Below are 17,766 nucleotides of genomic sequence, written 5' to 3'. Positions count from 1 at the left end.
TGTCCGTTAAACTAGACGCCCCTTGCCAAAGTTTATAACCACACGTTAGATGGTCTGTCTAAGAATAAACGGCATTTCTTACATTAATCGTCTTTGCAATTGGGAACTTTTAGTTTATATTTATAATCGTTATTAATCGCTACATCTTAATCTTGTGGCTTAAAACCCTCTGCTTCATAGGGTAATTACCGATCTTGCAGCAATTTGTTTGGCCTTGATTTACCTACTGAGTCTAAGCCTAGGAAAGACGTTGTATTAGTACGTAAATTTCTACAGGGACTTACAAAAGCGTGTTAATTAATCAATTAAATTTTAATACGAGATATACAGGATAAGTTATACCTTAATGAATCCATAGAGTTTAATGTCCTCCATATACATGAGATGGTACATTGTAGGTGCCGCTGTTCCAACTTTCGTTTTATATCCATCTTGCAGGCGATTTAGGGCTCTAGAGAGTGGATTTAATGGTATACTAAACCACAATGTACTCAAGGTATCACCCTGAAATATCTCTCTGTTAATATAAATTGGTTCTCTTTCTGAACATGTTTGGTAACCCTTAGGTCTATTTAGAGCTTCATTTCTTCACTGCGCGCTGAAGGAAATTCCGTATGTAAAAATGTACTTTATAAACGTCTAATATCTTCTTCAGCCACCTATTAGGGATCATGACGAATGTTTCCATATAATCACCATATGCGACCTAAATACTTCTTTAGATGAACAATTTTTATTATTGTCGTATTGATGATAACGTTTTTTGTATCTTTGGCTTCTCTTCCTATGTCCCTTTTGTTTTTCGGTCAGCACAGTATTTTCTTCTAAATATTAAATAATAGCGTTGTCAAATAGGTGATGGGTCTGTAGTTTGCAAGGTTTTGAGTACCCTTATTCTTCGGGGTTATAAGTTTAATAAAAGTCCTTCCATGAGAAATGCTGGTAGGAGATTTGAACTTTTAAATATTTATTGTATTTGGCGGGTTAGGGAGTTATGGGCAGTTGTGAATTGCTTGTATCAGAAATTTGGAATACGAGCAGGTTCTGGGTATTTCCAGTTATGTATTCGCTTTATCGTCGTTGCTAATTCAGATTCAGTAAGTAAATATCCGCTTTGGGTCGTAATGTGTTTACAGCTTTCAATTTCGTCCTCGATCCACTTAGCCTGTGCATCATGATTAGTTGATGCTGTCCATATTTCACACCAATGCTTAGATAATTTCTGATTGTTCATTTGATAATTAGTTGTTAAATTGCTTCTCTCTGTTTTTGAGCATGTTATTTTGGACCTTTGGACCAACATATGTTGATCATTTCGGTTTCAGAATTTCAAGAGTCTATGCTGACCTATGTTCTTGATTGGCGACAATACGTTGAATATTGCCTCTCATTGATTTTGTTGGTTTGCTACTGACATATTGCGTGGTTCTGCCAATGTTTTGTCAAAACCTTTCTATTTTAATTTTCAACTTGATGTACCAGCAAGGCCTTTAAAATTAACGTCTGAACTGGTTACAGCGATAATTTCCTCGGCGGTCTCATCGATTTCTTTTAGATTTGGGTACAACAACAGCTTCGGCAGCTTTCTGTTTATTTAGGATAATGTCGGCACTTGCATTGGCCCATATGACAATTTCATTTAATAGAAAATTTAATTTTAAGATTTTTATTCCCCTTCAAAGTTTATCGAAAATCTTATTATTTTTGTTAAAATCGCAATTTCGTGGGATAAAACTAACCCAAATTTCAAGGAACTTAAAGGGATTACTATTAGTATAAGCTATTTGTAATTTGCCAAAGTCATGCAAGTAACAAATATCCTAAATGTGGCATTAAATCAGCGCGATTTGGCTCAGAAATGACTGGAAAATTTTCATGTAGTGAGCAAGTTGATAAATAACCCCTTCAAGTTCTTTTAAATCAGGTTTGGTTCTATTTCACAAAATTACGATTTTATCAAAAATGGTAAGATTTTAGACAAATTTTGAAGGGGAATCAAAATGTTTGCATTAAATTTGCTATCAAATGGTATTGTCTATTTATTAGCTACTTTACACATAAAAAGTTCCAATTATTTTAGACTTTACTTAATTCAACCCTTATTGAGCACCTCTCGATTCCGCATTTCTACACATTAAAGATGCTGATAAGAATAAAACATGTCCCAAAGCTCGTTGCGTTGTGTCGATGCATTACTGAAATTTACAAGCCAACTTCGAAGGTCAATATTTCCTCAACTATTAACTGTAGAAAAAGAAATCAACAAATCGTCATATTTTGAAGCCCCCTGCACGCACCTGCTCTGTGACGGTTCCGTTACGACTCACCCTGCATAACATTATGCTTCCATCATCATTATTCTTATTTATTATTATTTTTATACAGGGTGTTTCCTAAACATGCGGCGCAACTTTAAACATATATTCCTTGGGGCAAAATAAAAAGAAAAAACACTCTAAACATATGTGCAAAATTGCTTTATTTGCGAAATTCAAAGTGTCGAGGTTAAAAAAAGTCTTTTAGTTATTAAAAAAAACTCTTAGGGGAATTTAATTCAAGTCTAATAACAATATTATGGTGTGTTTTGTAGGTACATCAAAATTTATCCAGAAATTTGAGTGGGGTGCCATTGTTGAAATTTTACATGAAAATATCAACTTCTGGTATTTTTTTGCAGTTTTCATAATTATTTCGAATGGAGCAACCAAAACAACAATACTTTTTTTCTGTTCCCTGTTTCGTTCTTGTAAACGAAATCAACTCTTTAAAATCTAAAAAAATTGTTCATAATGATTTCCACCAACTAGGAGATATGAATCTAACATAGTTCTAGGTGACTGCCGAACTTTTTTCTTTGATTTTGGCCCAAAGAATATCCCTTTAAAAACGCACCATATGTTAGGCAACGCCCTGTATAGAAAATAACGGTCGATGTATAGTATTATTTTAATGAAATTTAAAATTTAAAATCTTCATAACGAAATTAAACCTTTCATTGCATGTTGGCATAAACTAACAAAGAAAAAACCAAACCAATTTCATCAGCTCGATATGTCAATATAAGCAGTTCAAACAGAATGCAAATATGATTTTTGCGCAATTCATTGTTGGACAGTTTGAAAGAGCGAATGTTTAGAACTATGCTCGAAATTTACGAGCTTGTACAAACAGGCATTAACCGCTAAAACCGCAGTTTATAGACCTAACACAACAACGGCTTAAAATGCAGTCGCTTTGCAAATCTGCAATGTAATTAAACGTGAAAGGTCTGGCAAGTTTAATAGAATCTCGTAAAGCCACAGACTGTGTGTGGCATGACGCGTTTACGGATCTCGACTTCGTCTTTTGACAAATGCACTGGAATGCAAACAGTTTGAGACTGAAATTAAAGAGCGAAGCTCTGAGTTCGGTAGAAATGTTGCAAAAATTCAGTACATTGGATTGCCGAAATTCGCAAAATTTGATAAAGCTCGTCGGTTAACGAAGAGAGGTCCTTTCTTCCGTCGTCCTCTTATTTTGGACAAGTTCCAAACCATTAGGGAGGAGATACAAATAACAAAGCTTACAGTTGTTACAACTTTGTTAAAACTGAATCTAAACATTGAAACATTTAAATAAGAATCCCTTTTTTTATATCTTTTCTCTGCAAAATATCCATTTTGAATTAGTATTCCTCTTCATGTTTGCGACATAGCTGACATTAGCTAGATTTTTTACTAATACCAATACAAAAACAATATCAATTTTCTTGCCGACAATCCCACTTGAAATAGTACTTTTCATGTACATGATATTGATAAAAAACAACAATTTCATCAAAACTTTTCAAAATAAGATTCACCTTCCTTCTTTCTGATTCTTTCCTGGCAAGACTTCTAACTTAAAGTTGTATTCTCCGACTGTGGCTAGAAAATAAGACTCATACTATCTGCTACTATCTATTTCCCCTTGTAGAAAACTACATTTAACTGTGGTATATGATACATTTCTCATGTGTTCAAGATAGATGGAGGTAGCTTGAAAACTAATTCTATTGTATGAAGCTGGAATGGAAATATCTCGGAAACCGTAAAAGTGAGCTATCCCTAACCCACGACAATCAAAAGAGAGAACTTGGAACTTTTTTCTGCAATTATGATAGATTATGCAAATGGCAAAAAATAGTCGATTTCCTTTTGAAAAATTAAATATAACATTTGTCCGCTTAAATAGAAAATGATGCATTTAACATGGCAAGTAACTTTCAAATTGTACCCTTTTCTATTATAACATCCATAAAGTGCCCATATTGCGAAGTCACTCCCTTACTTCTCATATGAAATGAATATAAAATAATATGTTATACAACGAACATGAAATGCTACTCATTTCTTAGGAATATTACGTTCGCGTGAGTGTAGTATGACACATGAATAGGAAATTGTCATTTTGTATAACTTGTAGACTATACTTTTTCAACGGCCTCAAAAATTCGTGAACAAATAAAAGGGATTATGGTATTTTACGTTGGAGATCAGACGCTAAAAGAATTTTTGCGTTGTTGAGAGTAATGTCAGGACTGAAATACAGAGAGGATGTCAAGTTAACTGCTCTATCCACTGCTAAAGTGTTTTTATATACGACTCAAAGGGGAGAATCGGCTCCAAAGAAAGCGAAAACCGTTCAATCTACAGGAAAGGTGATGACGTCAGTTTTTTGAAATGCACGGGAGATAATTTTCATTGATTATTTTCCTAAAGGAAAAAACAATTATTGAAGAATATTATACAAATTTATTGCAGCATTTGAGTTAAAAAATTAGGATAAAGCGACCGCATTTAGAGAAAAAGAAAGTCTTGGTTTCGAATTTTTTCCTTACCGTCCCTATTCGCCAGATTTAGCCCCCTCAGATTATTTTTTATTTCCAAACTTGAGAAAAATGGCTTGGTAAAAAGAGATTTGCCAATAATGAAGAGGTGGAGTCCGAGGTTGATGTTTATTTTGATACATTCGAAGCTTCTTACTATAAACAGGGTATAGAAGCCATAGAGCATGGTCGAGAAGAATGTGGTAATTTCAAAGGAGACTATGTCGAGAAATAATGCAATATTTTCCAATTTTTTTTTAAAGTGTTAAGTCGAGTTCTAGGACTATCCTCATACATCACGTATTACTAAATCTGTATTGCATAAAATTACTATTTTATATTTTATTCCTTCTATATTTTAGAAGATACGTATACTGATGATTTGGGTAAAACAAATGTGCTTTAGGACACCAATAAAGAATCTAACCTAATCTAGAGAGGAGGATTGATAAGAAACCTAGTCGTTGTAGGCCAGTGGTGAGAGCTCTAAATCCGGCACTGATATAACTCCCTCTTCAACAGCTCTATACATATTAACCTTTCACCTTCAACGTAATACATTTGAGACATCAACCAAGATTACAGAGTATACCTCGGCGCACACCCATAATGTATCCGATGTTACAGGCCGCAGAAGCGGTTAGAGGATATCTCAGTGCCTTATCTCTAAATGACTGGATAAGGGCGGGCGATCAATAGGAAGGGGGATAAACTAATGACTTGCACCATTGTCTTTATTTATTATGGACATTAGGCGGTACGTGTTCAAATTTGCTAATAGTTTAGCAGTCGTCCGGATTAAGTCTAGGATGGATGAGGACCCCTGTTTGGGGGTCACTTTCCCTGATGCCATTCGACACCTGCTGTTCATTATTGATTAGAGGGGTTGCAAAATGGCCTATAAATATCGAGGATACTCGGTAATTTATTTAAAATTCCAAGGCGCAGACATTACACGAGAGTAAACTAAATACAGTCGTAATTTGCAATGGGCGCTGAAGGAATGAGATACACAGTGGATAAACAACAACAAATTGGCCATGGCGACATGGCATATCTGAACTAAATTCTCAGTAAACGTGCTACAAGGGGCACACCTTGGTCAATAATTATTGGCAATTGTACGTAAGTAGGGAACACTTAGAATTGCAGAGAACTTCAGAAGCCAATCTCAATAAAATACGTACGGCTGGCAATAATGCTTCTTGTCTGCCTTCACTTTCTATTTCATCTTCACTAAGTCCCTAATAGAGCGTTGGTTCGTCTAGACGTCGACGTTTGACGTCGCGTCGAGACGTGCGTAACTAGCTTTGAATTGCAATAATGCTTGAACAAAATGCGGGTGAAAGTTTTTTTTTTCGTTCACGTAGAATGGATGAAATGGAAATATTCGTTCAGACAATATCTTAGTTTATAGGGTTTTTTCGCTAGTTTCCAAGTTTTGGAAAAAAAGAGCTGGGAACTTAGAAAGTCGTCTGAAAGCTAAATAGACATTCTGAATCTACTGATTAACAACTAATAAGACATTAAAACGTACATTTGTTGGCATCAACATTAACATTGGGACATTTAATTTATAACCAGTTTAGTACAATTATACATCAGGTGGTCAGAAATTGGTCTCCATCATCATACATGGATATTTACACAGCGAAAAATCCAATGTTGGTATAATATAAATTAAAAAAACTTCTTTTATATTATCAATAATTAATTTTAGTATCAGGCCTGTGTTAATCGAGATCCGATTTGTTCCTATCAAGACCATTATTGGCATTCCACAGCCTATTTTACTTTCTTCGTCCAAAACATTTTATCAATTTGCGAGAATTCCACATTGCAAAAATGTATGTTGGACAACTTGCAGCGTTTTTCTCGAAGAATTCCGTTTTATTTTTAACAAAAAACCTTCATGACTCTTGAAGTTTTTACATTATTGTGTTGGTTTTAAGGCTTTTCTCTTTTAAATGTAACTGTAGTACTTATGCTAAAAACTGAGCTAAAGTTCTCAAACCACTTAATACCTTAAAAGAAGATAAAAGCTTTCAAGGAATGAAATTAGGATACTATGGCAGTTAAAAGAACGAATTCTTAAATCTTTCGAATGATAAATGGGACGTTACATCAAACAGACATCTCAGGGGGAACAAATTTAATCATTAAAAACGGAAAACGAAAGTAAATTTCCAAGGACACGGTTATCTGAAGGAACATTAAATTATTTCAGAAGCGGGCACATTAATCTCAAATTACTCAACGAAGTATAAGGAATTACTAAGCCGAAAATAAACCTTTTATGCCTTCTTTTAGAGCGAGAGCTAACTCCTTGGGAGTTCCACGGTTGGTTAAAGAGTTTAATTAAATTCGAGATATTTTAATGTTTTTCTTTTGTATGTGTGCCTGACAATATTATTTAGTGCCTGCACCTTGCGTCTGTCTTAAAATTCCCTTTAAAATGCTTTTTATTTTACTTTTATGCCGATCAATGTGTCGTTGAATTTTTAGAGAGAATCGTTTCCATTCCTTATAGGTATTATGAGTACGTTACAAAACCTCGAGCAGAAACATTATGTCGAATTAAATACATGCGGAAATTACATTAGTAAAAAGCAAATTTACCACAGTTGTACTTAGTTAACTTAACGCTACAGCAAAAAAAAAGTAAGATTAATAGCTTTAACATACATAGGACGTGTCTAATGAATAAAAAATGACACATTCGGGTCACACAAATCGCGTTGTAAACTTTCAATAAATGATTGATGGTCACTGAAACACCAACTAATATTCTGTATAGTCCCATATTGTCATGGTAATGGATAGTCCAGGTAGCAAGCTGACGTTTATATCACGTCAGTTATTGGTCACTTTCGAATTGAAATGTCATTCGACCAAAAAACGACGTCATATTTTCAGCATATTTTTGATCCTAGATGCCATAGAAGGCAGGTGCATAACATTTAATTTTTTAAACATACGATAATAAATACAAGTTTTCGAAAAAAAACAATTAACAAAGTTTTTTTTTTAAAGTTTTATAAATTTGACGTGGATTGTTCATTCGTTCTTTTATTCCATTTAGGAATAACGCCTCGTACACCAGTAAATGTTGTTGGAGTGATGGAATTTCACACTGTTCTCAGTTAACACCAACCCTTTCAATTTATATATTTTTTAAATTAATTTTTTATGTTGACGATCTGTTAATTTTAGGCACAGATTTCAAAGATGTTTAAACCTTAAAATTGACCCTTCATCAAAAGTTTAATATGTTGCTTTTTATTTTTTAGGATTTTTTTTCCGTTTAACTCTCTGTATCTATTACCATTTACGAAATCCCCATCTTGGACGTCCTTACATGGGGCACATTGTTCTCTTGCTACTTTCTAATCTGTCTCAATCTGTTTTAGACTTACTTAAGGCCTTTGATATAGTTTCAAGGAAAAATTGTACTTCACGTTGGACGTTATTTCTTTCTGCGTAAAGACCAAGTATTCACCAAAGCCGGTCAAAAACCTGGCAAAATTTATCATCTTATCCACTTTCATCGTCTATAATAGCGATCTATCGCCGCTTGGGCTCCCCCGCTACTTCTGTTTTGAACGTCCGAGCGATTTATCATCCTTGCACGATATTTATTTATTAGTTATTTATGGCGCGTGTTTCAGAAAAAATGGGCTAAAAGTGCCGACCAGATACGCCATCGTTAGTTATTGGCTGTTGTTTTGTTCCTGTACATAAAAGTTTTATGGTGGAGAGATAGGGTGGCATCGAAACTATCAATCATGGAACGTCGACTGCATGGGAATTTGCAAGCTCTGGCTTGCTTTGCCCAGCACTGGCTCAGAGCCAATTTTACTAGCTAGAATATATATTGAATCTTGGTTTTCACTTAAGATGCTCTATTTTGCAACATTCATGTTTCAGGAAAAGCTTACGTATGTCCTTGTGTGGTTAAAAGATGTTGATGATCGCGAATGTTGTAAGGAACTCTTTTATTTTAATCTTGACAACTACTTAAATAAACTAATTTGACAAAAAGTAACTATTCACAAAATACTCTAAAAAATAATAATAATTGGTGGTTTGCCAGACCTACCTATGACAACAACCAGATTATAATACACCTATAAATAAACTAATTATTAATAACGTAAAACAGGTACTAACAATTAGCACCTGAACTAAATTACGTGCACCACACGTAGCTACTGACTTCTTGGAATTACAATATATTGATGGTTGATAAAAGATGCATGATGATATCAAAGATAACAAAAGTTTATCTGGAGAAATTACTTAAGCAGGATGCATTAAATCGATGGGTGTCTGCGAATCATCCATATCCAGACTTCTTCTAATTGTTACTACCAAAGGAGCAATATGGCCTTTCGTTAGAAATATTAGTTCTTTTGTAATTTCTTTGGTTGTAATACAGTTGAGACTATGAGAATTCGCATAAATATTCAAATTATCAGTACAAATGCAAAACTGAAGCCATCTTTCATCTAGTTGGAAATAGGTATCTTCAAGCAATTTGTCATACCCAAAACTCTCCCTAGGAGCAATTTCAAGTGTGTAAATCAAAAACTGTGATATTTATTCACAATTTACAGAATTAAAAAAATTACTTTGACACCCTGTAGAATGAACACAAGAAAATTTTGCATAAGACAAGTTTAGTTCAGTCGTTTTATTCTTTTACCTTCTTACCATGACATACACATACTCCAATTCCCGGGACTCATTCACAGTCATTTCAGGCGTATATATGTCGGCTTCATCCAGCGAGTGTTTTGAATCGGTCACCGTGTTTATCCTCCATTCAGTTAGTGGAGCAGCAAACTTACCGGATCCCCGCGGTATACGTCAGATGACGACTGTGAACGCGCCCCTGCTGTCTCTTTATTAAGCCAACCTAAGTTGAATTGTTTCGATTCGACATTTCCAACAGAAGGCATATTTCTACAGTAACGAAATTTCTACCAAACGGGCTTGATGATTTCATCTAACATAAGAACGAAAGACCGGTAATTTGCATTGAATATATGATACCATACTAGAACGCTAGAAAACTTGCATACACGATAATTGATATATTGCACAATCTTAGTAACATACGACTTGCTGTGAACGTTCGGATTAAGCTAATGAGGAATTGTCAACAAATAATGTTGTAGCATAGACTGATGTCTGACATTTAAACGATTTATGGTGCTATGCTAAGCTACGCGTCAGAAGTTCTATAATACTAGTTTGAAAACAACTCATTAGTAAAATGCCAACGAGCGACGGGCATTTCGGAAAGAAATCTGTATTTATAGGGCTCCGGGTTGTCCGAAGAAAACTAATGGATTAATACCTAAGGAGAATCGAATTGGCAATTATTTGAAAAAACCTTTTGACCCTTTTTTTAAAACCTCCAAAGCCGCTTTATCAAATTCACTCTGCTATTTTTTCATCAAATTTCCTTCCACATATTACTCTTCCAGCATTCCTTCATTCATGATTCAATTAAAACTTTTATAGAATAAGCCGAAAGTTTCCTGGAATTGACCTAAAAGAGGTTAATTATCGACACCAACTTCCTTCGAAACTGAATTCAGGAATGAGCTTTCCATTCGATTTTCCGGTCCCTTTTCGCAGCTTTTCCAGGGAAAAGGTTCGGGCAAATTATTACAAGTAGGGCACTACAGTGATTCAGAGGCCATTTATTGATTGGCTGGGAAGTTTTATTAGAAAATATGGTAATCTTATACGGATCTGGTGCGTGAATTTTGCAAAGGAATTTGTTTCCATTTGAGACGTCAGCACTGAGTTTATTGAGTGCGAAAGTGTTTTAGCTGATTGAGGATGTTCATACTGATGGGTGAATATCCAAGTGGATTTTTCAATGTATTTCAGTCAGACTTAATCATATTTTTCATTAATCAGATGTCATATCTGCAAGAGAGGACGTGCATATGAATTTGGCTTTGCCATGTCACTGAAATGAAAATTGTAACCGGCCACTTTATTGAGTGAAATAGTGATGTAATATATTTGCCGAAGTCTAGACGGAGCCACGCTACTTAAGGATTATCTCTGCTTGCGAAAATGGTATGAAGCCCGGAATGCCTTCATGAAAGTATTAAGGCATTAGGATGATTTACTCCATCACATTCCAACAACAGGATTTTTTGGTTTTAATTATTAGAGTCCAGAGCACGCCCCTGGCCCTTACAAATAGCCCTGCGCCGTGTGTTGTGTATTATAACTGTGGTTAGGGATGTTTTATGTACTGAAATGGGGGAAAGCCGTTCCCCAAGTCTACCGGATTAAAATCTTTACATCGGGGGTAGGCCAGTTTTGGCCGCCGGTCAAAATTTGATGCAGACTGGTTCAATTAGAATCATCCTGAATAATATCTCCCTGTGGATGTCATAATTTAAAACAACCCGCTTAAGCACGCAAATTTTGGGGAGTTTCCACGTTTCTGACGTTTATTAATTAATCAATTTTATGTACATGGAGATGGGGCTACTAGTGTCAAAAAATCCTGGTATAGGTAGCGTTATCAGGAGAATGATTTCAATGGAAACGACGAAATAATGGCACATCATTGATTAACTAATCCACGAACTGAATGGCCATGGAAAATGGTCGAGATAAAGTTATCAGAACTACGATCTATTATACTTTTATAGACCTACCCGAGCAAAAAACTATTAATGATTAGTTACTATCAAAGACAATGTTATTTATCAATAGTTATTAGATTCCGATCTGATTATTTGCGGTGTTAAGGTAAAGACGTCATTAAATGACCCTTTCTGCCGTCATTAATGTGGCAATTCTGACAGTTGACTAATAGCGATATTTACACTGCTATTGGTCCTAAGCGGTTTTTACGCTACGCCATCTGCAGGATAGGAATTAGTGCAAATCCTTAAAATCATGAAATAACAAAAATCTGAAATAAGAAAGCATAATTGATTAAGATGTTCCTTTAGTAAATATAAAATGGTTCATTAATTATCCTCATTAATGCATGATTTTTCATTAACAAATGATTTTGTAAATTCGGTAAGTGTAGGTCGCATTCTTGTTGCGTGGTAGGTATCTGTCATTGGGAAAAGTTGTCATTTTTTACATTAGAAGTTTTCAAGCCGGGACGTAAGTGCAAATATAGAGTAAGTAGATTGACTTTTTGATTCCGACAGATGAAATATTTACAATTTTTTGTTGCTTTTTAGTTTTTCCGCAATACAGTCGACGGAAAAATGTTGTAACTCACACGCACATATATTAACAGACTTGTTGGTTAAATAATTATAAATATTCAACGACATGTTTGCGAAAGCGTGTTGCGCGTAATTTGGGGGGGAATTGTAAAGACATCATTGAAGTCACTTGTTGAGGGTTCTTGACGTCGCATTTTGAGTGGGGAGTCTCGTGCAAAATTCTTTTTCTGGGTTCTCAAAGAACATAATATTATTCAATTATGAGTAATTAGGATTAAAACATATCCACGTGGAGAAAAATCGTTTCTACGCCAATACAATTGTTCTTGACTACAAAATATCTGCAGGAGTATTTGGAAAAAAACGTTCCAGAAACTCTGACCCTGATACTTTGTATGCAAATGATTATTTGCTTTGTTTGTCCCTCTCATGAAGCTCAGAATTTTTACACAACTCGTGCTTATGAAACTTAATAACAGATCGTTTTGTTGGATATTTGAATATTCTAGAGAAGAAAATAGTAAATTATAATAAAAAAATTGTGAACTCTAAAAATTGAGACATATGTTGGACAAGAGAACATTGAGATTTTACAAACTTATATATCATATTTCATAGCGCATTCTTGACCATTTCATTTCTCCCACCAAATGTCCAAGAGCAATTACTAAAGAAGACGAAACGTTGACCAGGAAAATTACCCCATCATTCGCTTGAATAGGGGTTTAAATTATTTATTTACTTATTTCAACTGACATTTATTCGTTTCAATAAACCAAAAAACACAAAGGCCACTTTGCGGCCCTCAGTCACAGAAAGCAAAAGGATGGGATTCTTTAAATATGCAGACGACATTGACACTGAGACCGTTCTTGTTCCCTCGGTTTTGGCCAACAATAAATTATTAACCTTAAGTGGTTGTAACTGCCGTCATAACGATAATTTCAGATTTCAGACATAACCAAAAAGCCAGCAGGATGTGCGGAATTCCTCTAAATGGCTCGATTAAGCATAACTGGTTCTGGGAGTATTCGCGCCATTATGTTAATAGGGGAGCTCCATCGATATGGAAATTTCAGGATAAGTCCCTCTTTGTGGTCTGGAAAAGGTATCACAGTTTCAATTAATATTAAAGGAAAAAGTTCGTGATTTATTATTATTATTAGGGCTGTATTTAGACTTAATCCAGGCCTGACTTCCGATTTAACTACGAGCAGTACGGAAATAATTCCCAGAGAAACGTTCACTTTTCCAGAAATTCGTCTTTTCAGCGGAACGAACTTCATCCAGGAAATAGCGGGCTGAGATTTAATATATATTTTCCGTTTTCATCTCCGTTATAACTGAGGAGAGAATTCACAAAAATATCCACTCGAAGTTAAGTTCCAATGAACTTTTATTACTTTCCAGCTGTCAGTTTTTAGATGATTCTTTCATAATAGAGCATATGACGCAAAGGGGAATATGAAGTACATTCTTATATGATGAAGTAAACTTGAATAGAAACTTTTAAAAAAATCCTTGTGTATTCAAGGCCCGGCTCAAGGTAAAACATCAAAGTTTCCTTCTCTACTTATTAGAAACTTTATGCCATAATCATGGTAATTAATACCACTTTGAGAGAGTTTCGCACAGAATTTGGCTCTTAATAAATAACGGGGCTTTAACAAAAGGCCTACAGGGCTTAAGTTGGGAAAATGGGCTGAGTCTCTTCTTCTTGAATGGTTTCAGGAGGAAATAATTATTACTGGTTTCGCAGAACGGGACTTGTTATTTTTAATCACCTGCTCAGAATCCTAATTGATTTGACGCTTTGAAAAATGAAGAATCATATGAGAGTAACATAATAGGTGAGATAATAAGAAATAAAACATAAACATGAAGATTGTTGGGAATTTCAACTCAAATTTCTCATTTCGTTCACGTCACCAGTTTTTAACGCGTTAAGAAGGGCAAATGCGGGTCTGTTCCTTCGTGGAAAAGACATAATGAAGTTAACTAAGCGAAGTTGATATTCCTTAAACTTAGATGCTTAAAATGTAATGCTCTCGCTATACAACTTCCCTTTTTCCTTTAAATTAATTAAAATATTCCAACTTAAAATTAAATTCCCAGTAAGTATTATTTAAGTACACTGTGGTAGGTAAATCAATAATAAAAATTACTTTCATGTAGTTCCTCGTACATTAAATCAAAAGCCCTCCAATTTGGGTGATCCTTATCCACCTACGCTATACACGATATTTAAAATCCTCCCCGAAATAAATCGAGTCATTAGGAAAACAATGGATGATTAAACCCTTCCATAACTCTTCGCTGAGGTGGTCACGTAGGACAAAGGTGCGATCATTATCCGTTAATTTTTGGAAATAATGCAGTGGAATAAGGCCTGTTAGTGACGTAAAGAGGGAGACCATCAGCAGAAAATATATTCATGTGCACGAAACTGAGGAGGGGCATTTAATGGTTTTTCGCAGAGGCGTAGAAAGATGGAAACTGTTAAAATTTTCATGCTAGAAATGGAGATGATTCTGTTATAATTCAAGAACTGAAGGAAATTTCTAGAGTGTTTACAGGAATTTAGAGATGTCTATAAATCATAGAGAGTATTGATATATCTCATTTGGCAGTTATCTTTAGTTACTGGCTAATTCATTTGAATTCAGACTTATACATCTAAAATTTCTTAAAATTCCCCATCAGGTTAACAAATATCGCACAATGTTTTGCAGCTTTTCTAAGCCAATTCTGATTGTGTTAGGTAATTATTTCTGGATGAAAACTCCAGAGTTTCTAGACTAATTCGAATTCCTGAACATTCAGTTTCGAGTGCTTTAGAAATCACTATTGGTCACTGCTTGCTTCAAGGTATCCCAGATCTGTAGGTCCAGAATGTATTAAAGATTCAAATCAGTCCAGGCTAGTATATCTTAATCTGAGTATGCATATTTTCGATTTATTAGTGAATTTTCAGTAACGCGCGCAAAGTTTTATTTAAAAAATTAAAATGTATTAATAATTGCCAAACTACTTGAGATAATGAAACAAAATTTTGTAGGAGCCAATAGTTACGTGAGAGGGAAATTCTGCAATAAATAACATTATTTTTTGCTTACCAGTAATGTGCGTATAAAAAAGTTGTTTAATGTTTTAAAAAAAATCGTATGCTACTAAGTTAAAAAAAAAAAATTATTGAATTTCTTGTTCAATTCTAAAAAGAAAAGCTCTTTTATTATTTTTTAGTACGACGCACCGTTTTCGAGTAAAAAAATCAAAACCATTTTTTAAGGCTGCAACGACTATTAGAGGAAAGCCAATTTCTCTATTTCCAACGATGACCGATCAATGGATGCGTCGCGCTCAATTATGTATAAAACAAAATGGAATTTATTTTAAACACATTATTTAAGTTAAATTAACTTTTGATTTTGATTTTCATATTTTTTCACAGTAAGTTCAGTTGTTATTTACAAATTTAGCCAAATCTCAAAAATTGTTTAAACTTGTTTTATGATAAAAATCATCCAAGTGATAGTTCCAACACAATGTCACTATCACTAACATCTACAAAATTTTCTTTAATTACCTCAAGTGGTTTAACAATTATTAATAAATTTTAATTTTTTAAATAAAACTTTGACAACCTGTATCTTCGTTGATGTTGATATTTCGAAAAAACGCCAAAGGAAAAAATCTTATTTTTTAAAGCTCTATTCGCTGGTGAAAGGATGACTCCAACTTTGGAATCACCCTGTATATCTGAAACTGGCGTACATATAGAAAATGCCGATATATCCAAATTATTATGGAGTATCATAAAAAGGCATTTAATATGTTCAGAGTAGTATATCCATGATTCCTGAAAATTTAGTATCACTAAGGGTTTGCAAATCTTCATTTTTTTTAGTTATGCAGGTTACGTAGAAATGGTTTCTGGTCAGTTTAGGTTATTTCAGATTTGTAGATTTTTTACATTTCAGGTAAGTTTACTAGTCAATTTAGATGTCTAGACATGTTCTGCAGGATTTCTAGATCAAAGGCTACTTTCAGAAAAATCTTTATATACGAAGACATAAAAATAAAGGAGACATATGCATGTTTTCAGCTACTAACAGGACTAAGCAACATGAGATATATTTACTTCCTAAACCACGTTTGGAGAACAATCAAAACATAAATCATCTAGCCTTGATGGTCTATATTACCCCCAATTTGTGGGGCAACATTATTTGACTAATGACACTTTCGTGTTTCAGATTTGAGACAAATTTCCGACCTGTAAATTTACTAAAATATATTTTCCCACTGCACATAAATAATAAATTCCATATAATTCACGACATTTTACTCTATTTATAACCCCAGTTTTTTCTATATTTGCGTGTATCGGCCCAAGATGCTAACTACAACAATTTTATTACAGGCAAAAGCGCTTTTAAGGCAGTTAGAGGCATAATTTAGACCCTTTTATTTCTTGTAAATAGCTAATGTATGAGGATGTAATGTGGAAACGAGTGAAGTTTAGAATTTCTGTAATAATGAGGGGATCCGAAGGACTATAAATTTTGCATGAGAGATGACTTTAATTGGATACAATTTCTGTTGGAAAGTTTGAAGAAAAGTCCTGAAATATGTTGATATAGGAAACATTTATATAAAACTTACCTTGTTTAGTTGCTTCGTAAGTTTGTTAATAGTTTGTTTATCGCGAAGCTCGTTTTTCTGAGCAGCTTCCAGAGCTAATTCTAGCTCGACTATCCTCGCTTCCAGAAAACTCTGTAAAGAAACGTCTTGTTAAAAAATTTATACGGGAGACGACAAATTTCAATGAGCAAAAAAACCATATACTCGTCTCGATTTTTTAATATCGCCACCCTTCAATTTTCCCCATCTTTATTAAGGGCTCATTCAGCTGCGCCTGCTGAAAGCAGCACATTTGAAGTCTTTTATTACTCAATACAGCACGTCGTTTCAGTATGTTTTGTTTGTGATGAGAATGTACCCTTTGTATTGTCAAACTGTGAGCTGAGATTATGAAGTTGTGATATCTTGGGAGCAGGAAAAAGACATTTATTGTAATGTTTAGAACATGAATGCGGCAAGTTTCATATCGCAAAATTTAGCTTGCATTTTGCGACATCAGGAAATATATTCAAAACATCCTCCAAACTCAAACTTCTGTAGTTTCCACATTTTATTCGAGCTTAACATCAAAAGCAACGTTATTAATTTTACATGTGGCATTAATAGACAGATTTCGTTTATTAGTTAAAACAAACATTAATTTTGTGCACGACCGATTGCCGAGACAAAATAGCTCAGTCTGAAGCTTTTTTTACGTTTTTGAGCTCCCCAGTGTTCTAGACGATTATATCTGCGGATGACAGCAAGAATTTAGTTTTCTTTGTGTTCCCTTCGAATCACCGCTCTTCGAGACCCGCTGCGATTGAAAACTTGTGATTTATTAAATGGTCATGGGTCCCCCGAGGGTTATTATCTCAATTAGGGCGAATGGATGAGGGCTTTTTGCGCCTACAAAACTGCTATCGTCTTAGATGGGCCATTGTCAGTTTATTGTTTTGATTATAGTAAGTACAGAACTCAAATTACTAAGTTAAATTTTTAGATCGTAATCCGAAGAATCGTTGTTGAACTTAAGTTCTCCTACTCGAATCTTTGAAAGGGAGTACCTAGTAC

General features: G+C 34.5%; 2 protein-coding genes across 5 annotated transcripts in view; one reads left to right on the top strand and one right to left on the bottom strand.

The window, feature by feature from the left end:
- The window catches only part of fidipidine (coiled-coil domain-containing protein 93), a 242,044-nt gene that overhangs the window by 122,327 nt on the left and 101,951 nt on the right, over positions 1–17,766 (top strand). The window lies entirely within an intron of this gene.
- Positions 1–17,766, bottom strand: part of LOC136409302 (uncharacterized) — a 157,973-nt gene that overhangs the window by 88,232 nt on the left and 51,975 nt on the right. For all 4 annotated transcript variants that reach the window (XM_066390710.1, XM_066390709.1, XM_066390711.1 and 1 more), the window contains exon 4: positions 16,735–16,845. In XM_066390710.1, the coding sequence (XP_066246807.1) occupies positions 16,735–16,845 (111 nt within the window). The remainder of the gene's footprint in view (positions 1–16,734; positions 16,846–17,766) is intronic.

The sequence above is a fragment of the Euwallacea similis genome, chromosome 5 (assembly GCF_039881205.1).
Source record: "Euwallacea similis isolate ESF13 chromosome 5, ESF131.1, whole genome shotgun sequence".
Classification (NCBI taxonomy): Eukaryota; Metazoa; Arthropoda; class Insecta; order Coleoptera; family Curculionidae; genus Euwallacea; species Euwallacea similis.
Note: the sequence above shows the minus strand (reverse complement) of the source record. Positions and strands in the feature narration are given on the sequence as shown.